Source organism: Tachysurus fulvidraco, chromosome 10, assembly GCF_022655615.1.
Source record: "Tachysurus fulvidraco isolate hzauxx_2018 chromosome 10, HZAU_PFXX_2.0, whole genome shotgun sequence".
Lineage (NCBI taxonomy): Eukaryota > Metazoa > Chordata > Actinopteri > Siluriformes > Bagridae > Tachysurus > Tachysurus fulvidraco.
In genome coordinates, this window is record NC_062527.1 from 17,787,889 (window position 1) to 17,811,802 (window position 23,914).

The following is a 23,914-nucleotide window of genomic DNA, read 5'->3' on the forward strand; positions in this document are numbered from 1 at the left end:
TTGTAAGCAGGATCATGTGTAAACTAAAGTTTCGACAAAAAAAGTTTATTCTTGCTCTACTTATTTTTGTTTCTTTCTTTCCTTGTTTCTTCGGAGGAAAGAGCTGAGAAACAAGGAACGTAATTGCTTATTTATTTATTTACTTATTTTCTGAAGGGGGCGGGATTATATCATTGTGTTCCATTCAGGGTGGGGCTAATTAATTGACTAATAATGAGTGGTAGCTCGGGAACATACTGTACTGAAACACGAGATGTACAGTAGTAGTAGCCTACTTGGTGATTGTGATAGTGCTGCCTGCAGAGTTCGATCAATAGGCTTCAGGTTCTCATAAAACAAGTTATCTTCTAACCAAATGCATATGTCTGCAAGACAGTTAACAATGTTAACATATCTTTTAAATCTACCTGAATCCATTTAATATTGCGTATCTGCTTTTTAGCCAGCTATCATTGGCTACCTGCCTCTGAGTCATAAAACCATATTAAGTTATCTCTGTCTTGTAGGAACCTGTTATTAGTTAAAAGTATCTGACATTCAATCATATTTTAGCAGAACCACTGTAGCTGGCTATGGACTTCAGGAAGACTTTTCTTTCTTGGCCTTTCAGAGCTTCTGATATCTTTTGCATACTTTTCTGGCCAAAAACCTTCAAAATCAGTTCTGATCTGTCTGACTCACAGTAAGGCTATACTCCTGTTTCCAGTGAGAGAAAAAACCAAGACTAGACAGCATGGCAGTCAGCTTTTTTGGAGAAAGATATTAAAACAAAGTTTTATCTCTTTGCTTCTTTTGTGAAAATAAGGTGAAGCAGGCTTTGAAGCCCTCACAGCTCACGATGGAAAGAAGAGTGGAATTAACCAACTGTAGTTCATCTAAGGTGGAGCTAATTTATGGACTGGAAAAATGAATAAATGTGTGTGATTTATTATTTTTTTTGCATGGTAGCATTTGGCAGTTAATAAAAATTCAAACATTTATAAGGAATTTGATCTTTATATGTTTCGAAGTATTTACAAACAGCATCTTTAGGTCTTATCAGATTATGTAATTCTTTTCATCTTTATGGTGCACACACACACACACACACACACACACACACACACACACACACACACACACACACACACACACACACACACACACACACACACACACACACACACACACACATACACACACACAGCAACACACCTGAATGAAGCCCATTTCAGGAGCGGGACTTGCTCACCTGTGCCTGCAGTGCACCATGTGTTAGGAGTGCCGAGCTGACAGCAGAGTCACAGCAGTGGAGTGTGCAGCCAAATCATCACAAGATGGCTGGACTTCTCCTCACAACAGGAGGATGGAGCAGATGTTAAAGCAGAGCTCAATCCAACCCTCCATACACGCACGCACACACAAACAAACAAACATATGCAAAAAACAGTAGCTGTATCCCAGTTTCCACAAGTGATGATTAATACATAAATAATATTTCAATATCACTCAAGCAAGACTGAGGTAAGCTAGAGCACATTGTGTTAATAGACGCCTTTTTGCGTTACATATACATTACAGCACAGAGAAATTCTCTTTGTGAAGTGCCTTTAGAGCAGTGAGAGATAAGGGCCTTGCTCAAGGGCCCAACAGGGGCAGCTTGGCAGTGCTGGGGCTTCAACTCCAATCGTCCAATCAATACCCCAGAGCCTTAATCTCTTGAACCACAACTGCCCAGCCATTTGTATATGGACATGGACAGTTGGGCGTTTTGGTGCTAATTATCACCATATCTTCAACTGATCCCCAAAGGAACAGACACAAAATAGAAAATGCAGTGAGCCTTTTAGTTCTGCAGTGACTTGAATGTGCAGAAAGCAGATTTCTCTTCATCATGCCTGTCTTGTGTTCTGTCACTAATGAAGGATGCAGTACAAAAACTAGGATCTGCTTCAAACCCTGCACATCTGTGAAATGTTGCGTGATTGAGTATGACTTGCTCTTCTCCTCTTACATTTGAGTGTGTGTGTGAGAAGTATCATAAGATAGGGATAAGGGAAATGCTTTGATGTACCGTATGTAGGTCAGTTTCAGGAGCTAGACTACTTCCTTCTAAAAGGGGTTTCAAACTTTCTTTTGAAATGGAAACCCTGTTGTATGGTTCTTCATAAAATCTATAAAAGTTTCCCAAGAGAAAGAAAGCAAGAAATTGAAGAACCTTTCAAGTGCTTGATGGAGGCTTTTTGTTACTCTGATTTGTAGGAATCATGTGATGGACTGGTGTCCCATGTAGGGTTTATTCCCACATCATGCACATTATGATGGGATGTGGTAGCCTAGTGGTTAAGGTGTTGGGTTACCAACAGAAGGATGTGAATTTAAATCCCAGGTCCACCAAGCTGCCACTTTAGGCCCTTGAGCAATGCTCTTAACCCTCGCTTGCTCAGTTGTATTAAAAAAAAGAGAGAGATTCAAATGTAAGTCCCTTTAGATAAAGGCGTCTGCCGAATGCTGTAAATGTAATGCCCAATGTTCGGGAGAAACTGATACTGTTGCCTGTTTAATATCACAGTTTATCCAGGATACGTGGACTCAGCACTGAACTACGATACCCATAACCCCCTGAATGTTACATGGCCCTGCATATCCCTCACTCACTGAACACACATTTGTTTTTCACTTTCATTAATCACTAACCCTATTTGAAATGGACAAATTTATATTAACGCAATTCAAAGGGATTTGAATGGCCAATGCTTAGCATAATGTAATAAAAAAACTGCTTAAAAAATTGTTGTAATTGAACAAAGACATACGTGGTAAGGTTTGTTTAAAGACATCATAGTCCTTTAAAAATTTGATGCTTGTGTTATTAGCTTGAAGAGCAAATAAAAACGAGAGGCTAGTGAGGGAAGGACTGTTCATAGCTGCAATATCATGAGTGATAAAAGGATAATAGAAACTAATTTGTTTTTGCGGATGTTCCACAACATTAATTGTAACTATAAATGGATCATGCCACCAAGTCCATTGATCATTTTCCTATTTCAATGTGCTCAGGCGTGTTTATTCCTTACATAATCAGAGCTGTAATATTATTAGCTGTTCAAAAACAGAAAAACACGCTCATGAGCAAGGATTCGATTTGTGTGTGATGTGTGTGTGCCGGGAATAGAAAGTTTTTTGTGAATGCATTAAAATGAATTCTTGTTGCGGATAAATGTTAAAGTTAGTATAATGTTAGTATAACTTGGCATTTGCAATTTAGAGATCAATTTGGCAAAATATCTTTAGACTGTGCAATGTTTCATACTCGAACAGCAGTGTTGGGTTTAAGACCAGCTTTATTCGAGAACGAATGAAGAACAAGAACACAAAGTCTTAGTATAGCAGGAAGAAAAGACCAAGAAGTGACCAACACCACACATCACACATCACAAGTCCATGTCATGACTAAAACCCTTTTTAAACAACCCATGTACTTGGTATTATGATTTTTTTTCATATAAGTTCACAGGAAATAATAGATAATAATAATAATAATAATAATAATAATAATAATAATAATAATAATAATAATAATAATAATAATAATAATAATAATAATAATAATAATAATAATATTTTTCTACCAAGCACTGCAGTGTAATTTTAATTTACATCATTGTTACTTAAAATACTATACGTGTGTTGTTATGATTTGTATCTGACAGATTTTATACAAGATGCTCTTCTTGATACCACCTTCACATTTTGTATCCAGGCTTGAGACCAACACTGAGAATTAACCCGTCAGTGATTGGGTCGGTTCCTGCCCAGGAATCGAACCCCAGCCACTGAGGTGACAGCGTCCTTTTATCAATCAATCAATCAAACTTTATTTATAGAGCACTTTAAAACAACCAAAGTTGACCAAAGTGATGTACAGAAGAACATATACACATAAAATACTCAACTCATACAAGACATAAAAACAAGAAAACAAACTAAGAACAAAATGACAAAATCAGGTGTTAAAAGCCAAGGAAAAAAGGTGGATTTTACAATAAAAGACATGCTAGAGAAATGCTAGAGGATATTGGGGATGAAGTGAATTGAAATTGATAGTCACTTGATGCTTAAAGATGTTGTACAGTAAGTCAAGAAACAGAGATAAACATTTACACTTTTATTGTAACAACAACATTACAAACTACTTGTTCATGGTTTTCAGTGGTGTTGAAAAAAATAGGTCGAGTCGAGACATTTTTGAGTTTGTGACAAGACCAAAACCACTGTTTTGTGATAGCAAGACCAGGCTCGAGTACCACAACACCAATCGATAGAGTCTCCTCTGGTTGCTGTGTAACAGACTCGTTTCTCAGCTTCGGATATGAGTCTTTCACCTTCTAGTGGAAACGATTCACGCCTTTAATCCTCTTCTCCACTCAGTGTCCATCACACTGAGCTCACAGGAATGTCCATCATCCTCTTTTTTTCTGACAGAGACATAAGGGACATATTTTCTTTGCAAATACACTTGATATTGTGGTGATTTGTCAACCTTTCAGCACTTATAGCTGTAGAACCACGTTAGTTCATAGCAAATTTGGTTCTGCAGAGCATGAGAGGGGAGAAAGAAATGCTGAATGCAATTTTCATTGCGCATTACTCAATTTTTTTTTTGGTCCAATTAAAATGTAGCTCTCTAAAGTCCTTCAATAAAATAAAAAATTAAAAATCCATTTAACATTTTAACACCTATGGGCTTTCTCAGATGTCAGGACTTCACATGCAGTTTTGCATTTCTTTTTTCTTTCTTTTTTTTTTTCAATCATTCAACCACCTACAGTAGCATCAGTGGTTGAAAAATTTCAGAAACAAGTTTTGTGGTTACGCACCAGGAAATCTATATAGCAACAAAAGCGAAAACAGTGAGAGAGTATTTTTTTGTTGTTTTGTTTTTGTTTTTTTAAGGAAGAGAGGAATATCATTTTTCCTCATGTCTTTCAATTTTTTGACCCTTCTGGCCTACAGGGCCATTCTTTCACTATGGAGGAACTTTCATGCATTCTGCCTTTATGTCCCCTTATGGCTGACTGTCAGAGACCTCACTCCTTTCCCAGACCAGGAGCGGATGTGTTGCCTTTTCATCTATTATATATTCCACTGGTTTTATCAGTATTCTCCAAAACTCAGCCAGCCATAAAACCAAGATATAAAAAATCCTTCATAGGCAGCAGAGCACACTCGCTCTGACTCATATTCACCTCTGCTACATAATATCATAATTCCTACTTCGAACCAGAAATGGATGACAAATATGCAGCACAAGAGGCAGTACACTGCTTTAAATATTTCTAAAAGGTTAATAACATGTCAGTAAAAAGTGCAATATTTATTACCTTTTATACTTTGATCACACCAAGGCAGATATTATGTGCATGTGAGATAATGAACCGTAGGCAATGCATGTGCATGTTGTTATTTGGCAGACACTTAGGATCTGAAACAGATAGTGTAACAGTAATCATCTCTGAGAAAGACCTCGTCATGACCTTTTGATTTTCTATCTGTAATATCGCTTTTTATCGATTTGAATAAACACCTAAATCTCACAGGAAAAGATGAAACACCCACAGTCCAAATTTCAGTTGTTTTTTTATCACAATTTTTCACAGCTTATCATAACATAAAAAAATAACTTTGCTTGTTAGATAGTTACATTTCTTTAGCATCTATGCTGTACTTTCTACGGAAGCCCTAAGAGGCCATGCATTATTATATGTTTTTCTTTCCCGTTTTCTCGTTATCATGACTTAATTTTCTCGTCTTTGTCATCTGTCATGTCAGCTGTTTCAGTTTGATTGTATCACTGATCAAAATAAAAGGGAATGCGATCATCCATGATGATGAAATCAGGAGAAAATGAAGTTGTGATCAGGATAAAACATTTTTTATTCTGTGACCACAAGCAAATTAAAGGTGGGGTCTCTGTTGTTTGTGAAATGCTTCAGAAAACTGAGTCAGGACAACAAACTAAACAAAAAAACTAATGTGTAGCCAATGAGCATAAAGGGGCGTGTGTGACATTATCAGAAAGCGGTTTTAACATTGACATGGAGGATAAAAACAAAGAAAGAAAGCGAAGAAAGGCTTACGATAAGGCAAGAAGTAGGACGTGTTAATATAGGATCAGCTTTCCAGCGCTGGAGAGAACTGAAGGAGCAGGAATTTGGCCACATATTCACAGGTTGGAGTTTCCCGAGTCAATAACTCCTGAGCTAAACGCTGTTACTACACAAATAACACCTCTTTTCTATCGTAGTAATGTAGAGAGGCAGCTACAACCGTGTTTTGTGTAGTAACAGCGTTTAGCTCAGGAGTTATTGACTCGGGAAACTCCGATCTGTGAATATGCGGCCGACTTTACTTAAGTCGCCGAGGTTGCTGTTTTCCTTCTCGATAGGTGAGTAACGTTGGTTTTGCTTTGTTACACAGAACTAATATATGCCTTTGTCCTTTACATGATTATGCTTGTGTGTCATTTTTGCTTGTTTGTTTATCTGCAATTGTATTGTTCTTCCCTTCAGCTATGATAAAGACACATTTCTTTCCATTAGTTGCCTGGGTTACGTATGTGTGTGTGTGGGTGGAGCTATAAATACAGGGGTGGGACCCATTCTGGTTAGGGGCGTGTTTGTTTTGGTGATTTCCAATGTCGACATTGGCTTTCAAACAACGGAGACCATACCTTTAAGTTGTGATCAACACAAAACAACTTTTATCATGCCGTGATCATGAGAAAATGAGGTCGTGCTAACAGAAAACAACATTTTTATGCTGAGATCATCATAAAATTAAGTCGTGATCAACAGAAATCAAGAAAGAAATAAAATGTAATAATGTATGGCCTCTTATGATTTCTTACATTACATTTAAATAAGTAGGTTGTTACAAATCTTGAAGTACATTTGCCAAAAATTCAGTCAGATCCATGTCTACGCATTTGCTTTATTTATTAGATATATTTAAATCATCACATCCATACCAATTTATACAGATGCCTCACCTACTCATCAGTCTACGTTTATTAATATTAAGATATTTTTAATATCAATGTATAGTCTGTTTCTTACTGAAGTTCTGTGTACTGTACAGTACATATGCTGGCTGCGGTTAGAATTAAAATGAACTGAGTGTACATTGTAATTTGAATCTTTTTAAATTCACAGCTACCTCACAGCTCCAGCATCACTTCAGTTCAGTCAGGAGCTTGGGTTAGAGTCTATTTAGAATTTTCAGTGTTTTCTGCATTTCTATGTGGGTTTTCAAAGGTCATATATTGACTTTAAATTGCCCCAAGGTTTGGATATGTATGTGTGTGTGTGTGTGTGTGTGTGTGTGTGTGTGTGTGTGTGTGTGTGTGTGTGTGTGTGTGTGTGTGTGTGTGCGTGTGTAATTCTCTGTAAAATGAATATTTAGCTTGTCACTTTAATAAAAACACCTGTACCCCTGCACATTTGTTGTACAATTATCCAGTCAGCCAATCATGCGTTAGAAGATCACTGCATAAAATCATGTCAAGAATTTAATTTAATGTTCACATCTAACACCTGAATGACGGGAAAAAGTGATCACAGTGGCTTTAACTTTGGCATGATTGTTGGTTCCAGATGGTCTTTGAGTATTTTTGAAAATGTGATCATGTGACTGACAGGAAGAAATGTGACTGACAGGAAATGTGACTGACAGGAAGTCTACAGTAACTAAAATAATCGCTCTTTACAACCGTTCTGTGCAGAAAAGCATCTCACAACAAATCTTGAGATAGATGGGCTATAAAAGCAGAAGACGACATCATGTTCCACACCTGAGAGCCAAGAACAGGGTTGTTAGGCTAAAGTGGATATAGGCAAAAATATTTACCTCTTTGGATATAGGCAAAAAATATTTAATAGTGAACCTCAGGAGATCAGCAGTTTTTGAAATACTTAAACCAGAGAAATTATCTTTTTACCCCATTTTGATATTGATGTAAAGGATTAACTCATGCTCTTGACCTGTATCTGCATGATACTGTAGTATGAGTTACTGTGTTATTCCTACTTGAATGAATAATTGTTTGAGATTCCTAATAAAAAGTCTATATGTTCTAATACAAGACCATTTTTGAAAGCTAACTTTTTTTCTTGCTAGTTTTTACCACCTTTTAGCTAGTTTACCCACACAGACATGGCAACCCTGGCCCAAACACCAATTCTGTTGTTTAGTGCTTGAACTTGAGCTAGGAATCAACCTTACATAGTGAATTGTCTTTTACCTCGGGGGGAAAAACATAATATCTTTCTTAAATCTAAGGAAGTATTTTAAAACATGTAAACTGTTTGCTAACTAATAAATAAAACATGTAAGGCTGTTTGCTAACTAATAAATGGCTAACATGGATAAGATCATACCACAGCTATAATCTGGTGAGAATGATAACTCATTCTTGCTACTTATAGCTAGCTAATATCATTAGAAGAGAGCTAATAGCATGTTTTAGGTAAGATATACACATATATAAGATCTAGATGAGTTTTTTTCTCAGTATTTGTTAGCAAGAGAAGGAATCTCCTGAGGTAGCGCTAGCTAAGGCAATGTAGCCTGCATTGCTACAGTATAAGAGGATAATTAGCTTGTATGCTGTACTACTGAGGTAGGAGTAATTTCATTGTAAATATAAATATGGTAACGATCACAAAAATGTAATGTGAAAATGTTATTCAAAGCCCTATTTTTTCATTAACATCTCAGCATTCTTAGACCCCTATTTTTCTCTTTCTTCTTCCACCGACTCTTTCACCACACACTAAAGTTATTTGCTACTATATTTAATCCTTGAATAGATTTATGTATGGATATTTCTGAGTTTTCACTTAACTATATTTTGGGACCACAGCGTTCCACTTTTAATTGCCGCACATTTTCACTCAACAGCCGTACTTCAGTTCAGCATATTTATTTTTTTTCTGTTCCTTTTTCCACTCTAGCAATTACATCCTGCTTTTCTTCCACACATGTCTCAAAAAGAAAAGCTTAATTCAGCTTTAATAATTTAATTTAGATACATATCGTTATTCTTGACAGTCATTACACAATATATATTTACATATCATTATGAAATATCATTATAATGTACAGGATTTGATACAAAATCACCTTACAAGATGCCTTGATTGCACTTTCCAGATACTTCCCTGTTCTGAAAAGTTGACTTCAAAACATTATTTCGTTCACACTCTCTGTTCTGTCCATACCATCAGTTCCACATGTGAAGGCCTTGAGAAAGATTCAATCTGTTTTCTTCCTTTAGATTATGTTTCTCCGCATCCCAGTAGAGATCTTTTATAATAAGAAAGCTAATACACCAAAATATACCTGCGTAAATAATGATTTGTAACATTAACACCTAATATTATAACTATGAATTATATAAAACTCCTTTTAACATGATTTAATATCATCTATAAGTTCTTTTTTAACTTAAATCTATTGGTAATGTTAATGGTTTATAATTATATCTTTTATGGAACTCACCTTGTTCATTATATCATGTCAGAGAGATGTCAGTCAGCCTTAAAGTCCCACTCCCATGTGAATAGAGATAAGGAGTGTGTGATTTTTTTGATGACTTGGGTCTGGAACAAAGCCAGACAAAAGTTTGTCGAATTAAGAGGATGATGAGAATCTTCAATATGTCCAGCCACGGGGAACAAAACAATCCACACAACTGACGTTTGCTCAAATCCCAGTCGATCGCCCTTGAAAGTTCAGAGTCCCCACCATAGGAGGGGCGAAGAAAGTCTGTTATGTTGATAGGAAAGAGTGCCCCCTATAGACCCATCCACATCTGCCCCAATAACAACGGCAACATAATGATGAAGTTACCTGGTGTGTGTTTACCCTGTTTTCCTTTTAGAGACTCGGTGCCCTGTGTTGCACCAAATCATACATGTATTTTTTTTTTAACAACAGAAGGATCTTTAACTATTTGAAATGAAAATGCATTGTGCTTCATCTCACAGTCAGAGATGTAGACGAAAAAATAAACCCAAGCATGCTTTTAAAAGATGTCTTAGAGTTTAACTATACGGGAAAAAAATGGGCATTGATGGATGAGCCCTGGGAAAAGAAGAAAAAAAAATCTAAAACTTTTCTGGATACACATAGCATTGGTACAAAGTAAATAGATGTATTCAGCAGAAAAAAAAAAGCTTTAAAATATATGCAAACACAAGCATAAATATTTGTCCACAGAGTAAGTTACGAATGACAATAAACATGATCTATTAAAACTCTGCAACTTTCAGTCTCGTTTGTGTTAGTGTATTTGTCTTTGTCAGTCATTATGGTGTTCTCAGAACAAAAAAGAGCCAATCCTGACTCCTTTACCTCCATAAAATCTATTTTTTTCCAAAAACAAAAGGAACTCAGTGTTTTATATATTTTATCTTTTGAATGTTTTTGTACTTTATCCTCTCCTGGGCCCTTCTTAATGGACATAGTAGAGCCAGTAGACCACATTAAAGAATGAGAAGACAGTTGGAAAGATCATCCTGGACCACTTGTCGATGGAGTTGACATCAGACAGATCAGGGATGTTGACCTTGAGCTGCGAAGCACGTCGGCGTAGACGGCTCTTCTTCTTCTCCAGCGCACCGGTGCCGTAGTTGTGGCGCGCCAGTGCTGCCCGTCGATACTGCAACGTGGAGCTGTCATATGCCAGCATGGCACCTCGTGGGTCTCCAAGACCACGGGAGAGATCACCTGGACCTATCTCGTTCTTCATCTCCACTGTGGTCAGCCGGATATCATCCGGATTCATCTGTAGAAAAGTATGACTTCCTGATTACACCTGTCTTATGGAACATTTTCCTAACCTTTATGAAGAGATCATTTTTCAGAGCTCAAAAAAACATTTGAAAACTATATGAAGCTACACTAAGTGTTATGGAAATGTCGTGATTAGCATGGAAGCAAAGCTCTTGTATTATTCTGCTCTACACAGGCAAACTGCAGTAACTATGTTACCACTGAAACAAAAAAAAACAAACGTTTTATTTTAGGCATTTGGTTTTGAATCAAAATGTCTTTGTTTTATTTTGACATTGTATATCATATCTTATTAAGTTAAATTAAATCAATCAATTATTAAGTTAAATTAAATCAATTCAATGAGATTTCTCGACTGGCTGCCATGGCAAAAACAGAATACAGCTTCTCTTTAAATGAACAAATTAAATTGTTTATTTTTTTTAATAATTGGATTATTCTAGAGTTTTATTTAAAAATTGGAGATGAGTTACATCATGAAATACAAATATTAAATATTTTCATGCTAGAAAATTTCTACATAAAGCATTCAAATTTGGATTTTGATATCGAAATGCAAATGTTAGTGGAATAAATATCATTCCAGAAGCTGTAAACCACATTTGGATTATGTTTAGACAGAGAAGGTTTAAACATGGTCACTTTATTAAAAGCCAAAGTGAAATGCCCAAAACAATTTTCTAACTCATGCCTCACTATTGACCCAAACTGTAGTTTCTGCATTTTGCCTTTAATATAAGTAACATCCTGATCACAGTTGCTTAGATTAAAATTCTGTTTCACAATACAAAACATACAATTACTACTTGTTTAATCAATAGCAAAATGTCAAATATGTATAGCATTTCCGAATTTCAACCACATAATGGTTAAAATTCTGTCTGCAAATTGAAATAATCAGGCAAACAAATGCAAAGGAAAAGGAGAACTCATGAAGACAAAGGTCCAGAAGAGCGGTGAGGGAAAAGGCTGCTGAAATGAAGAGAGGAAGAGGCTGGAAAAAACGAGTAGAAGATGAGATTGAGCTCCTCTAGATGCTCCTGCTATTCTTGTGTTTCGCTCCTTCTGTTTACTGAGGAGAAAAGCAACCCCGCTGCTCCTCTCTTTTCCTAACGTGGGTGTTAGTCTTTGTTGTAAAATGACGACTGATTTAACCACCAAACTGACTAACCCCCCCAAAAAAACCACATTGTCCTTTTATTTTTTAACTCATTTTTGTCATCTTGTCTTTGTCATGCTGATTTAAATCGGATCGAACTGCTGAAACTGACAAATTTTTGTAACAAATGCACAATTCACATAATTGTTGTTGAAAAATTCAAGCAGAGTTTTTAAGGACGGCCAAAAGCCTGAATCCGAAAACTGGAAAAACGTCAACAAACCGTCTGTACGTCGATGCAGGTCAGTCCATATTCCGGATAAAGGGCAAAGTGCGTTAAGGTTACAATATTTGGACAATAATTTAATATTTGTAATATTGGGATTTGAATTTTGTCAATCTGATTATTATTATGATTGTTTATTTGTTTGTTTTTTGTTTTAGTTGGTTTTAAAAATTTCCGTCACATTTTGAAACTGGAACCTGAAATTCAGTTTTAAAAAATCTTTTTTTAAATCATAATTTGAAATGAGTTGTACCATCAAAATCTGGATTCTCTCTCTCTCTCTCTCTCTCTCTCTCTCTCTCTCTCTCTCTCTCTCTCTCTCTCTCTCTCTCTTGCTATCTATTTTTGTATATATTAACCTTTTGATCTATGGCATAATCCTGATAGGCCAAACAAATCTAGAGTTTTAGAGAATGTTTCTGTTGTTTTAAAAATAATTTTAAAAAGCACCACAAGAAATCAGAGGCATTTGAAAAACTTAAATGAAACGTAATATAGCATGACCAAAATCCAGATCCTAATGGCACACATATCATTCCATTGTTATGATATTTCGTGTACATGCTCCATTTTCCCCACCAAGATCAGTTCCCCTGCACCGGGAGACGATAACAGTTCAGAAATCTAATTAGGTAACTATTTATTGCTTTTCAACACTTAAGCATCCGTTCAAAACAAAAAAGTTTGTAGTGGACGAATGGTAAAACTCATGCGTATTGGGAAAGAGCTTCAGGTGCAAACAGCAAATCAAATGAAAAAAAGGGGAGTGGAAGTGGTGGAAATGATGATCATCACTATTCTAAGCCAACCAAAATCGATGAATTACAAAAAACAACTCAGGTGGTTGGAATATCCGTGTCATTATTCATTCTAATTGCGTATATAATCGATGCAGATCCAGGTTGTTTTTTTTTATTTCTGAGTCGAGAGGGCAGTACCTTAAGTCTCTGCTCGCCTAGTCCTAATGCAGCATCGTCGGCAAAGATCGGATCCCACATCGAGTCATACACGTCAATTTCCCTCTGTTTCATTCTGGCATACAGAGCATCGTCTCTCTGAACTACATTTCCCACCATCCACTGCAAGTACACAAAATCAGCACTGTTACTTCGGGAAATAGAAGCTCGTGACACTCAAAGAGAGAGTGAGAGAAAGAGAGAGAAAGAGAGAGAGAGAGAAAGAGAGAGACAAAGAGAGAAGGATTTTGGCACATCTAGCTCATTCAGCTCAATAAGATTATGAAGCGAGCAGCTTGACGCCCTGCCAGCCCTCAGCTGAGAGATGACTCTTACCCTGTGAAACGGCAAGGTCAACGCATATTACTATCAAAAGCTGAGCTCTGCTCTGCCAGAGTGTAAAAAACAAAAAAATAAAAACGACCCTTGGTGACTGAGTATCCATTAGATGGGGTTGATCAGTAAGCCTATGCCGCTGGGGGGAAAAAGATGAATTTCCAGAGTTGTAGCAAAATCTAAAGACCATTGATCCTGAAAAGGGCACAGCTACAAGTCACAACACATAACCCTCAAAATAACAAACCAGCCACTGCAGAGGAACATCTGCGGATGCCCAAACCCTAACAATCCGCGTTTTCCTCTGCAGGCATCTGAACGCACGCTACCTTGTTTGGATCAGGTCGGAGTTTCTCGTTGTTGGCGGTGGCTGCTTTCTCAGCTGCCTTCTTCTGCCTCTGGGGGCCTTGACCAAAGAAGATGTAGTTGACGAAGGCATACTCGAGCAGTGCCAGGAACACAAAGACGAAGCAGCCCATCAGGTACATGTCTATAGCTTTCACATAGGGTATCTTGGGAAGAGTCTCTCTCAGGTGGGTGTTAATGGTGGTCATGGTCAGCACCGTGGTGATACCTGCAGTTGTAACAGTACACAGAAACATCGATCTGTTGAATAATACTAGTTTAAAGCGATAAAGGATATACAATTCCCCTTATGCCAGATATACTAGAAGATGCAAGAAAAACTGGGTGTCTTTATTTTAATTTCATCAACGATAAACTCGGGGCTATAGGCTTTGTTTAACTGTTAGCATCATTAGCCTCGTCATTCCAGTGAAAAAAATAAAGACACTAAACTAAACAAGTCTTGGCTGATTAAATACATTAAGGGCAAGTAACTCAAGGAAAGCAGTATGGCATTTCAGTAAGATTAATTGTAAAGCGCTAGATATGTGCTGATATTAAAGGAACGGCTTGTAATGTTTAGAGGTCACTGAGGAGAATCGCAATAAACATATTGGCAAGCCTTCATCATTATTCCACTTCACTCCACTTGTACTGTTTGGGGCGGAACTCATTCCAGAGCCAGAAGAAAAACGGAACAAAAAACCTCAATCAAGAAACCCATCATATCTAAAGGTGTGTTTTACATTTGGATCGTTGCGTGACGAGAATTTTAAGAACCGCGTTAAGTAGTAGCAGTAATGCCTAGAGGAATTCCCAGGAAACAACCATAAGACCCTGGATTTCTGAGTTTGTGAGGTTGTTTCACTATCAGCTGCAAGCATGATATTGAATAGTATATTGTTGCACATAAGATAACAGCAGAAAACACACCAAGGACAGGAGTATGGCAACACAATATAATACGGCGGTTCATAAAATCAGCGTAATACAGCAGTGTGCCAATATAAAAAATTCATATCACTATAATCACAGTATAACAAATTACTACAGTCTCTTTGTGTCTTGTTGGAAAGCTTGTTAACCTAAAAATGAACCTCTGCACGCAGGAAATTTAGGACTCTCTTCAGTGTTATCAAATATTATAACTTCTTGCCTGCTGTGCAATAACACTTGTTTATTGGTGCTCGCTGGCAAGCTTTTCAGCTTGGAGTTTAAAAACAAACTCCCTCCTACAACTCGAGCACAGTGATAGTGAAAGACACATTGTATAACTGATTGCTGGCACCGTAGCGTATATTACAGTACATGGATTTATTTTGTCTATCGCTCCATTCTGATTGGTCAGACGACGTATAGCGCTGACTATAACAGTTCTATATGCAAACCTATGTGGACTTATGTGGGGAACTCTTCACACAAACAGCTAAAAAGAATCTTTCTATAAAATGATACTGAAAATGCTGATACGGTGACGTTTTCTATGATGAGATGTTTGTTTACCATATTTTGAAGTATCTCTAACTATCAGAACTAAGCTGTTCCTTTACGTTTTCAGGTACAGGGAAGTATTCATGATAGAAATCTTTGCACTTTCTCTGTAACATGACAAGCTGCATTTTTATAAACTTCAATAGAAAGAAAAAAGGAAGGCTGCTGACGGAACATCTGTTTATATCTCGTAGAATGAAAGTGCTAACAGGACATTTCTCAATGTAAATGGACAAAAAATGCATAAAAAAATAATAACAATGTTAAAAAACAACATAAATGCTTTTGCTGACAAATTGATGATGCATAAACAAGATTAATGTTTTTCGAAACTAACAACCCTTAAAGGAAGGGTCTCCGATATTTGAGAAATGCTACAGAAAACTGACTCGGGCCACCAAACAAAACAAAAATCAAAACAAACATGTAGCCAATGAGCAGAAAGGGGCGGTTCTTGTCAATATGGGCGGAGAGAGTGTTCAGTGTGCATGTGTCTTTATTCACAGATTTGAATTTCCTGAGTAAAAAACTCCTGAGTAAACACTTTTACTACACAAATAACATCTCTTTTCTATCGTAGTAATGTAGAGAGGCAACTACAACCGCGTTTTGCTAGTAACAGCGTTTAACCCAGGAGTTGACTCAGGAAACTCCAATCTGTGAATATGCGGCCAACTTCCCGCTCCTTCAGTTCTCTCCAGTTTCTCTCCGGAAAGCTGATCCTATATTAACACGTCCTACTTCTTGCCTTATCGTAAGCCTTTCTTTGCTTTCTTTCATTGTTTTTATCCTCCATGTCAATGTTAAAACCGCTTTCTGCTAATGTCACACATGCATACTGAACACTCTCTCCGCCACATATTGACAAGACCCGCCCCTTTCTGCTCATTGGCTACAAGTTAGTTTTGTTTTTGTTTAGTTTGGTGGCCCAACGCAGTTTTCTGAAGCATTTCTCAAATATCGGAGACCCTACTTTTAAAGAACCTCTTTGTGTGAAGCACAAACTGAAAATAATCGGTAACGTTGTTCTTAATATCTAGACCCTGTCAGGCATTTACAATGTACTTAAAGTGTCACGATATTTAGAAAACTCTTACTTTAAGGGTCTTTAAGGGTTTATTGGATCTTAGCTTCCTAAAATGGATCTACTTAGGACCACTGCTGATAGAAAAACACTCAATTGTCATGTTCTACATGGAACCTGTAAGGGTTTTCCCCCAGAAGACAGCCAAAGAAAGCTTATGATGCTTTTATACAGGCCATTTTGTTTTTCAACCAGCAGCACATGTTTAGCATGTAATCCAAAGGGACGCGGCTACAAGGTGGTTGAATTACAGCCACTGTTAATAAACACTGCCGCTGGCAATTATTCGGGTCACAGTGAAGCTTGTATAAAGTTGAAAAATGACTTAGTAAATCTTTTCAGAAAATTGCTTTTTTTTTTTTTTTTACCTTTCAGCTAATCAAGTTGAGAAGCGAGCAAGAAAAAATGGAGAATCAGTATTTTAAAAAAAGGGTCTTATTGAGAATATCTATGGTGGTTTACAAAAATGGGACTTTTATATATTTTACTGCTGATTTTTATTCACTGTCCCACTTTAACTGAGGCTGAATACAAATCAAGTTGTAGCTCAATTTCGCTATATTTTCTCCATCTAAAGTCACAGTGACTGCATACAAGCTGCAGCAGTGAAAGCAAGCTTAATTCTGGCTTATTTTCATCAAAAAATAGAGATGCATAGTGAAAACAGTGCCACAGAAAAAGCAATAAAATTTCTTAACCATGACTCTAAACGCTAATGTGTCCTATTTGTTATTTATTTTTGCTGTCTTCATGCAGGAACATTTTTTATTCAAGACAAAGTTATGCCAAAGCCCAAATGGTGTAATCTCTCTGTAGGCAAACGTCTCTGTGGTACTGGATTCAATCCCACTCTACAGTTATGAGAAACCTTAAGCGATACTGCAGCCTAGAGAACAGAGGAGCTTCTTATTACAAGATATTAAATAACCACACTTCAGGCAAACTTAATACTTATATAACGTCACCATTTATCATCCTCAAAAGCACTATAAGATGAATCCATAAATCAACTATGTGACAACATGGCTGTCTAAGGGAAGGCATGGTAACACTCCCATGTGCAGATCTGTCTGCAGAGCATCCTTCCATCTTTCCCAGTCGCAGCTCAGGCTGTATTCCAGACATACAGTACAGTGTGCACGGCCAAGTGGCTCTTTTAGTCACGACACTGCCTGTTTAGTCGACTGCCTGTTTTTATATATAGCCCTCGAACCAGGGCTGGGAAATTTATTGAAAGACTCTATTTACATAAAAGTACATAGGTCAAAGATAGTTTAAATTCGTCTACCATTCTGAAGTAGAAAAGGAACCAAGGAATGTAGGAAAATATCAGCTAAGCAAATTAGCAACAGCTTGTTGAACGTTGGCTAGAATTATCATAACTCTTCCAATCCAAGCTAGCCAAATGTCACAATGCAGAAAACAGCAGCAAAGAACCCTCCAGAAAATACTAGCTAGGAGAGAAAAAATGTCTATAAAGAACCAATACAAATACACATGAGGACAAGTTTCATGGCTACTGTGTATAATAGGGAAATATAAACAGACATAAATGAACGATACAATACTGTGATTGATTAGTACTAGGTATTAATACACATTTCTTTCTAAGTAGCCGTAAGTATGAAAAAATGACCAAAAATATAAACATACCGTCTAAAAAGCCACAATAGGATTGATTTTAGAGAAATGGAGTGACGTTTAAAAATGTAGATAAAGCAAATATAGATTTTTATAGAGATAGAGAGTATAGATTGAAGTTAAATCACCACTAAAGTACAGACACTAAAGTGTCATTTTTTGTACTGTTAGATTTCCTCCGTTGTGATTGAGATATTAAGTATCTGTATGTAAAATGAAACCGTCGACGCACACATGAGATTATGGACAAACCTTATAAATGCTGTACATTTTAGAGAAATCTAGACAAAGAATGAAAGACGTATAAGACAAAGAAAACGAAAGATGAGGTAGGAAAAAAACAGAGCAGAAAAACAAGAGTCAAGGAAACAGAGAAAGAAATAAAGACGTACACGTTTATTACAGCGATGGTGTTTCACTATGAACAGTCTAAACACAGAGGTTGAACACATCAACACTCCACATGTCCCTTTTGTGCAGACTGGAGAAATGGTGAATCACTTCCTATCCACAAAACAGCCATACAGTGATCATTCTGTCAGCATAATCAGAGGCAGAAGATCAAATCAGCGATGGATGTGCTAAAGCTGGAAAGCTTCTTTATTGAAGTCAGGTAATTTTTTTTTACACCCACACAAACCCAGGCGTCATCTAATTTAGTTTGGGAAAGCTTGCGGCCAGAAGGCTTGAACACAAAGCATCTAGGGTTTCTACTGGAGGATACTTTGTGCATCCAGTGCACATTAGACATATTGTACTGGACTTTTGGTGGTCTACTGGAATCCCTCAGGCCTATGATTAGAAAGCTTTCCTCTTGCTTGGGGCAGATGATATGATATAATTGATCCACGAGCCTGGAAGCATGCTGTGCACTTCAGCAAATGTGCATTGGAACCGTCAGTAACGTCAAAATATCCCAGAAATAATGCTGTGAGACGTATAAGTTCACTAGATGCATTTCGTCTCAAACGATTCTGTACAGACGCACAAGACTTCATAGTCAAATGCAATAAAAAACAACTAACTTGGTGTTTTTTTCACAAAGGAAGAAAATGTTTTTAAAGCACCAAGTGGTCATTCCGGGAAAAAAAAAAAACATTAAGTTATAGAAATTAAAAATCAACATCCATTAGAGCACATTAAGGATCGTTTTATAATCACATCTTGGCACACTGAATCAAAATCAAATCGAATCATATTCCTGTAGATGGAAAGTTCAATCCAGGTCCACACTAACCCACTTAGCCAACAAGTACAAACCTGACTTCACAGGCCTTCAGCTTTGCTTTATAACATGCTACTTTATTATGATCTACTAACATGGTTTTTATTCGTAACTTAATCTGGCAGATTTAGGTTTATGAAAAATGGCAGATTTTTTTCCCTCCTACTTGCTAACAACAGAGATGTTAATCGGTCCCTGTGTTTTGTCCGTGACTTGATGCTCTAAGTGGACTGTTTTTGTTTGAACAAGAACAGAACATAACCTGCAACGCATGCATGTTTTCCAGCTAACATGCTAATCAATTCAGTCAGTCAATCAGAAAATTGCTGCAAATTGAACCAGCTAAATGCTTAGACTGTGTGTCGGAGTGAAACGTCAGCACTAAATGGTAGTAGAGTAGTTAGATAAAATTAAATAGTTCAATAAAAAACTTTGTAAACTTGTACTGCATCTCTGTCACTGTTGGGCCCTTGAGAAAGGCCCTTAATTAACTCTCTCTTCTCCAGTGGTGCTGTATCATGACTGGCCCTGCACTCTGACCTCAATCTCCAAATTTGGGATATGCGAAGAAAGAATTTCACTGTGGTGTAATGTATATATGACAAATAAAGGCTTCTATCTTCTTCTACTAAGCTACAATAGGGCTGACGTTTACAAGGTAGGGTTTGAGTCTAAAAACTAAAGTGAAATCCCTTAACGTTATTGGATCAACAAAACCATTCAGTCACAAAGAGATCACCTGGATCATCATGATGCTGCTCAGTTTCTCTGTGGTTTAAAGGATACTGTGTTATCTTTCATGTGTGTCACACTAAAACAGTCATTTTTTGCTTGTTGCACTGCACACATTTCATGTGGTTGTGTATATGTTGCACCATGCGCTTGAAGATACAATATCTTATCCTATTCTCTATGTGCACCATCAGCCAAAAGCACTGAAAACACTTAATTAGAACAGGATTCTCTCAGGGCCGTGAGGATAAGTTGAGCAGCCAACAAATCCAATATTCAAGAACAATTTGGCCTAAAAGCATATTTACACAATGTTCAACTTATCTTAGGATTGGAGCTACGAGCCACCAGGTTAGCATCATGAAGATTGTATTTTGCGATAACCGTTCCCTGAAGCCCACAGAACAAAAGCATACCTAGGGCTACACGGGCGGCAGAGGCATCGTAATTGATCCAGAAGGAGACCCAAGACAGAATGGTGATCAGGATGGATGGCATGTAGGTCTGCAGGATGAAGTAGCCAATGTTCCTCTTTAGCTTGAAGCTCAGCGAAAGACGTGGGTATGAACCTGATCAAGAGAAAGATATTTTGAGATAAAGTTGCCAAACATGAAAAGAACGCACAATTAAATGTTTTTCATCGTACCACTATTCTGAAGATGCTACTTAAAAAGCTACAGCTAAACATACAAAACATTACTTTGAATTAGATACCTTAGCATTATAAGAATTTTTGTTTACATTCTCACTGGTCAAGTCACTTACTGTATTAGTCAAAACTAACACTTATCTACTCATTAGTCAATCATGTACCTGTGGAAAACACTACGTTCTTCGAGATGAGCTTGTAGTCCACGATGGAGAACTGGGGCAGCTCAATGCGCTCCACTCCTGATACGGCTCCATCTCCTCCTCTCCAATAAAACTCAATATCATCTGTGGTGTATCCATCTGGAAGGGCAGATTGTGAGAACATTTAATCTGAAAATCTAGTTAGAACAAATCAAGATTACTGGAATGATGGTTGTGACATTTTACCACCTATCTGAGAAACATTATCACGTAGTTTTGGCACAGCTAATGTGGATTTACAGGAAACCAAAAAGCTACAAAAAAGCTTGGATATAGATGAGAAAATTAGCAGTTTAGTATATTAACATAAATAACGTGAAGCACGGTGATGGTAGCATCGTATCGGGCATCGATTTCGGCTGGTGGCAGCATGATGTACAGAGTTAACATTGCTTCTCTGACTAATCCACTTTAGCCAGACGTTTAGTTGTTGGCTTCCTCTAGGCAATCTCAGAGGTCTCAGTTGTGCCGTATTCTTTCCATTTTTTAATAATGCATTTAATGGTGCTCCACAGGATGTTAAAAGTTTTGGATTATTTTTGTAATTAAGGCCTAACTAAGTTTTCAGAACTTTGTCCCAGGCTTTTTTTTTAAACTTATTTATTCCCAAGTCAACCAAGCTGCAACTGCTGGGCCCCTAAGTAAGGCCCTTAACACTCAGTTGTATAAAAACATACATCACTCTGTATACGGGAGTTCAAAGAAAAGGTGTACAGTAGACTGTAGCAGTGAGGAAAAGACCTGAGGCAGAGATGAAGGTAACAAAGTTGAGGATGTTGAGGCTCTTTAGGAGTGACGAGGATGGACAGGATTAGGAACGAGCACATCAGGGGGACAGCTCAGGTTTGCAGTTTTAGGGTCAGCGCGGCTAGATTGAGACGACTTGGACTTGTACTCAGGAGTGAAAGGGGTTATATTGGTAGAAGGATTTTGGAGATGGAGCTGCCATGTAAGAGGTCAGGAGGAAGGCCAAAGAGGAGATATATGGATGTGTTAAAAGAGGACATGAAGGTAATTGGTGTGAAAGTAGAGGATGCCGAGGATAGAGTTAGGTGGAAACAGGCGATTCGCTGTGGCGACCCCTAACAGGTTCAGCCGAAAGAGGAAGGAGAAGACTCTCACAAGGAAGTATGCCAAATGATGGAAACATGAATGGATGATTCAGATCTATGAATCGATAAAAAGATGTATTTATATTGTGCTCATGTGACCCAATTATTGGATTCAATTCAACTAATCATGTCTGCAAACTCTGTGAACCAGAACTAATTTAGTGGTGAATAATTGTGCACTCAATATGTTTCCAGTTTGTATATGCATATAATGTTGCAAAATATATACATTTCCCTCCAACATCAATAGAATGGAATATTTTGTAGAATCATGCCATATATTCAAAATGAAGTCCATTTCGGTTGCAGGTTGTAGCTCTACAAAATATGGAAAAGTTCAAAGGGCGAATAATTATGCTAGGAAATGTACAAGAGTATGAAACACACAGTTCCTTCGTGAGCACACGGTATGTTAAATTGAAGTAGTTAGAATAAAGAATAAGACTGGCTATACGCATCAATAATGAGAGAAGCAATGTGAATAGCTGTTGCATAAACTCCAGCAGTTCAGTCTTACGTGACAATCTTAATGTCCCAATGTGATAAATATTAACAATAACACCAACATTTCAAGACAGGCTGTAATTAAATAATGTGGGGACAGATTTTGTTTACAAAACCACGCATACACATGGTTGAGGAAGTGATCTTGCCGAGTGTTTCTCTCCCAGCTACGCAAAGGCTCCAGCTTCATCTGCGCCAGTGTGTAGCTGCTGCGACTCGTAATGAGAACCGCTGCCCTATTTAGTGTTATAAATAATTAAAGCTGTGCTTCAGAGTCTTCATATTTAAGGGCATCATGTGGGTCGCACTTAACAGGCAGGTAGTGGCTTTTAACAAACTTTACAAAGATGAGCTTTTCTTAAGGCTAAGAAGAGCTTATTCATACTCCTTAATGGAGGTGGGGAGGGTGTAAAAATGATAAGAGCAAAAGCACTTTGGCTGCACGACAATTTGCAGAGTGTACACATTGTGTATCCGTATTATCGTTCTGTCCGTGAGAGAAAGCGAGAGAGAGAGAGAGAGAGAGAGAGAGAGAGAGAGAGAGAGAGAGAGAGAGAGAGAGAGAGAGAGAGAGAGAGAGAGAGAGAGAGAGAGAGAGAGAGAGAGAGAGAGAGTAAACTAGAGGAAAGCTCAAGGCTGGTCATTCAGATCCTATTAAATCCATTATCTCTGTGCCAGCGAGTCTGGCTCTGTCAATCGACTGACTGATTTCTGTCAGCAGACCACGTCACTCCTCTCGCTCCTCCTTAGAGACGAGCAAGCCTGAATAGGAGGTGAAGAGGAGCTATCCATCTCCTCAGTGGGCTCCGAATTGTTCCAATTAAAAATGTATCAAGCGTCAAGTTTACCCAGGAAAACATCCAGGCCCAGATTCATGCCTCATTAGGCTGCATGTGATAGCGTTACACAATGCAGTTCAGACTCGGGATTGTACAATCCTGCATTGCGCATATAGACAGACCACAAATGAGGACAGAAAGGAAAAAATAATTTTCGAAAAAGATGTGTTTGCTATACAGCATATAAATGTGTGAGAGAATTGGAAAGAAAACACAGAAGGAGGTTTTCTAGAGACAGTAATGAGGAGGCGAGAGTAGAAAATAGAGAGAGAGAGAGAGAGAGAGAGAGAGAGAGAGAGAGAGAGAGAGAGAGAGAGAGAGAGAGAGAGAGAAACTTTGGGTAAGTTCTGAGTGGAGAGAGAGTACAGTATATCTCGAGATGTGAAAAAAATGCTGAAGTGTTATTCTGACTTACAGAATATCCCATAACATACACTTATTTAAATTCTATATTTTCTGATAAGACCATTATGGAATGTCCGGTAGATTTTGAGTACCTGAGCCTTTAATACATTAACATTTGTAAATGATCTATGAAAGATTAGAAATAGCTAGATGTCAGCTGAAATCCACTAA

General features: G+C 37.6%; 1 protein-coding gene across 3 annotated transcripts in view; it reads right to left on the reverse strand.

Annotated features, from left to right (window-relative positions):
- Nucleotides 1-8,962: 8,962 nt before the first annotated feature.
- Nucleotides 8,963-23,914, reverse strand: part of gabrb2a (gamma-aminobutyric acid type A receptor subunit beta2a) — a 57,924-nt gene continuing 42,972 nt past the window's right edge. Inside the window, exons 6-11 of one of the 3 annotated variants that reach the window (XR_003443596.2) lie at nt 20,845-20,982; nt 20,448-20,600; nt 13,843-14,087; nt 13,160-13,300; nt 9,541-10,828; nt 8,964-9,381 (exon numbers count right to left, since the gene is read on the reverse strand). Coding sequence is in view for 2 of the 3 variants with exons in the window: in XM_027165267.2 (XP_027021068.1) it covers nt 10,496-10,828; nt 13,160-13,300; nt 13,843-14,087; nt 20,448-20,600; nt 20,845-20,982 (1,010 nt within the window). In the remaining variant the exon portion in view is untranslated. Of the gene's footprint in view, nt 10,829-13,159; nt 13,301-13,842; nt 14,088-20,447; nt 20,601-20,844; nt 20,983-23,914 lie in introns of all 3 variants that reach the window. The other 2 variants (XM_027165267.2, XM_027165270.2) reach the window with 2 other exon arrangements.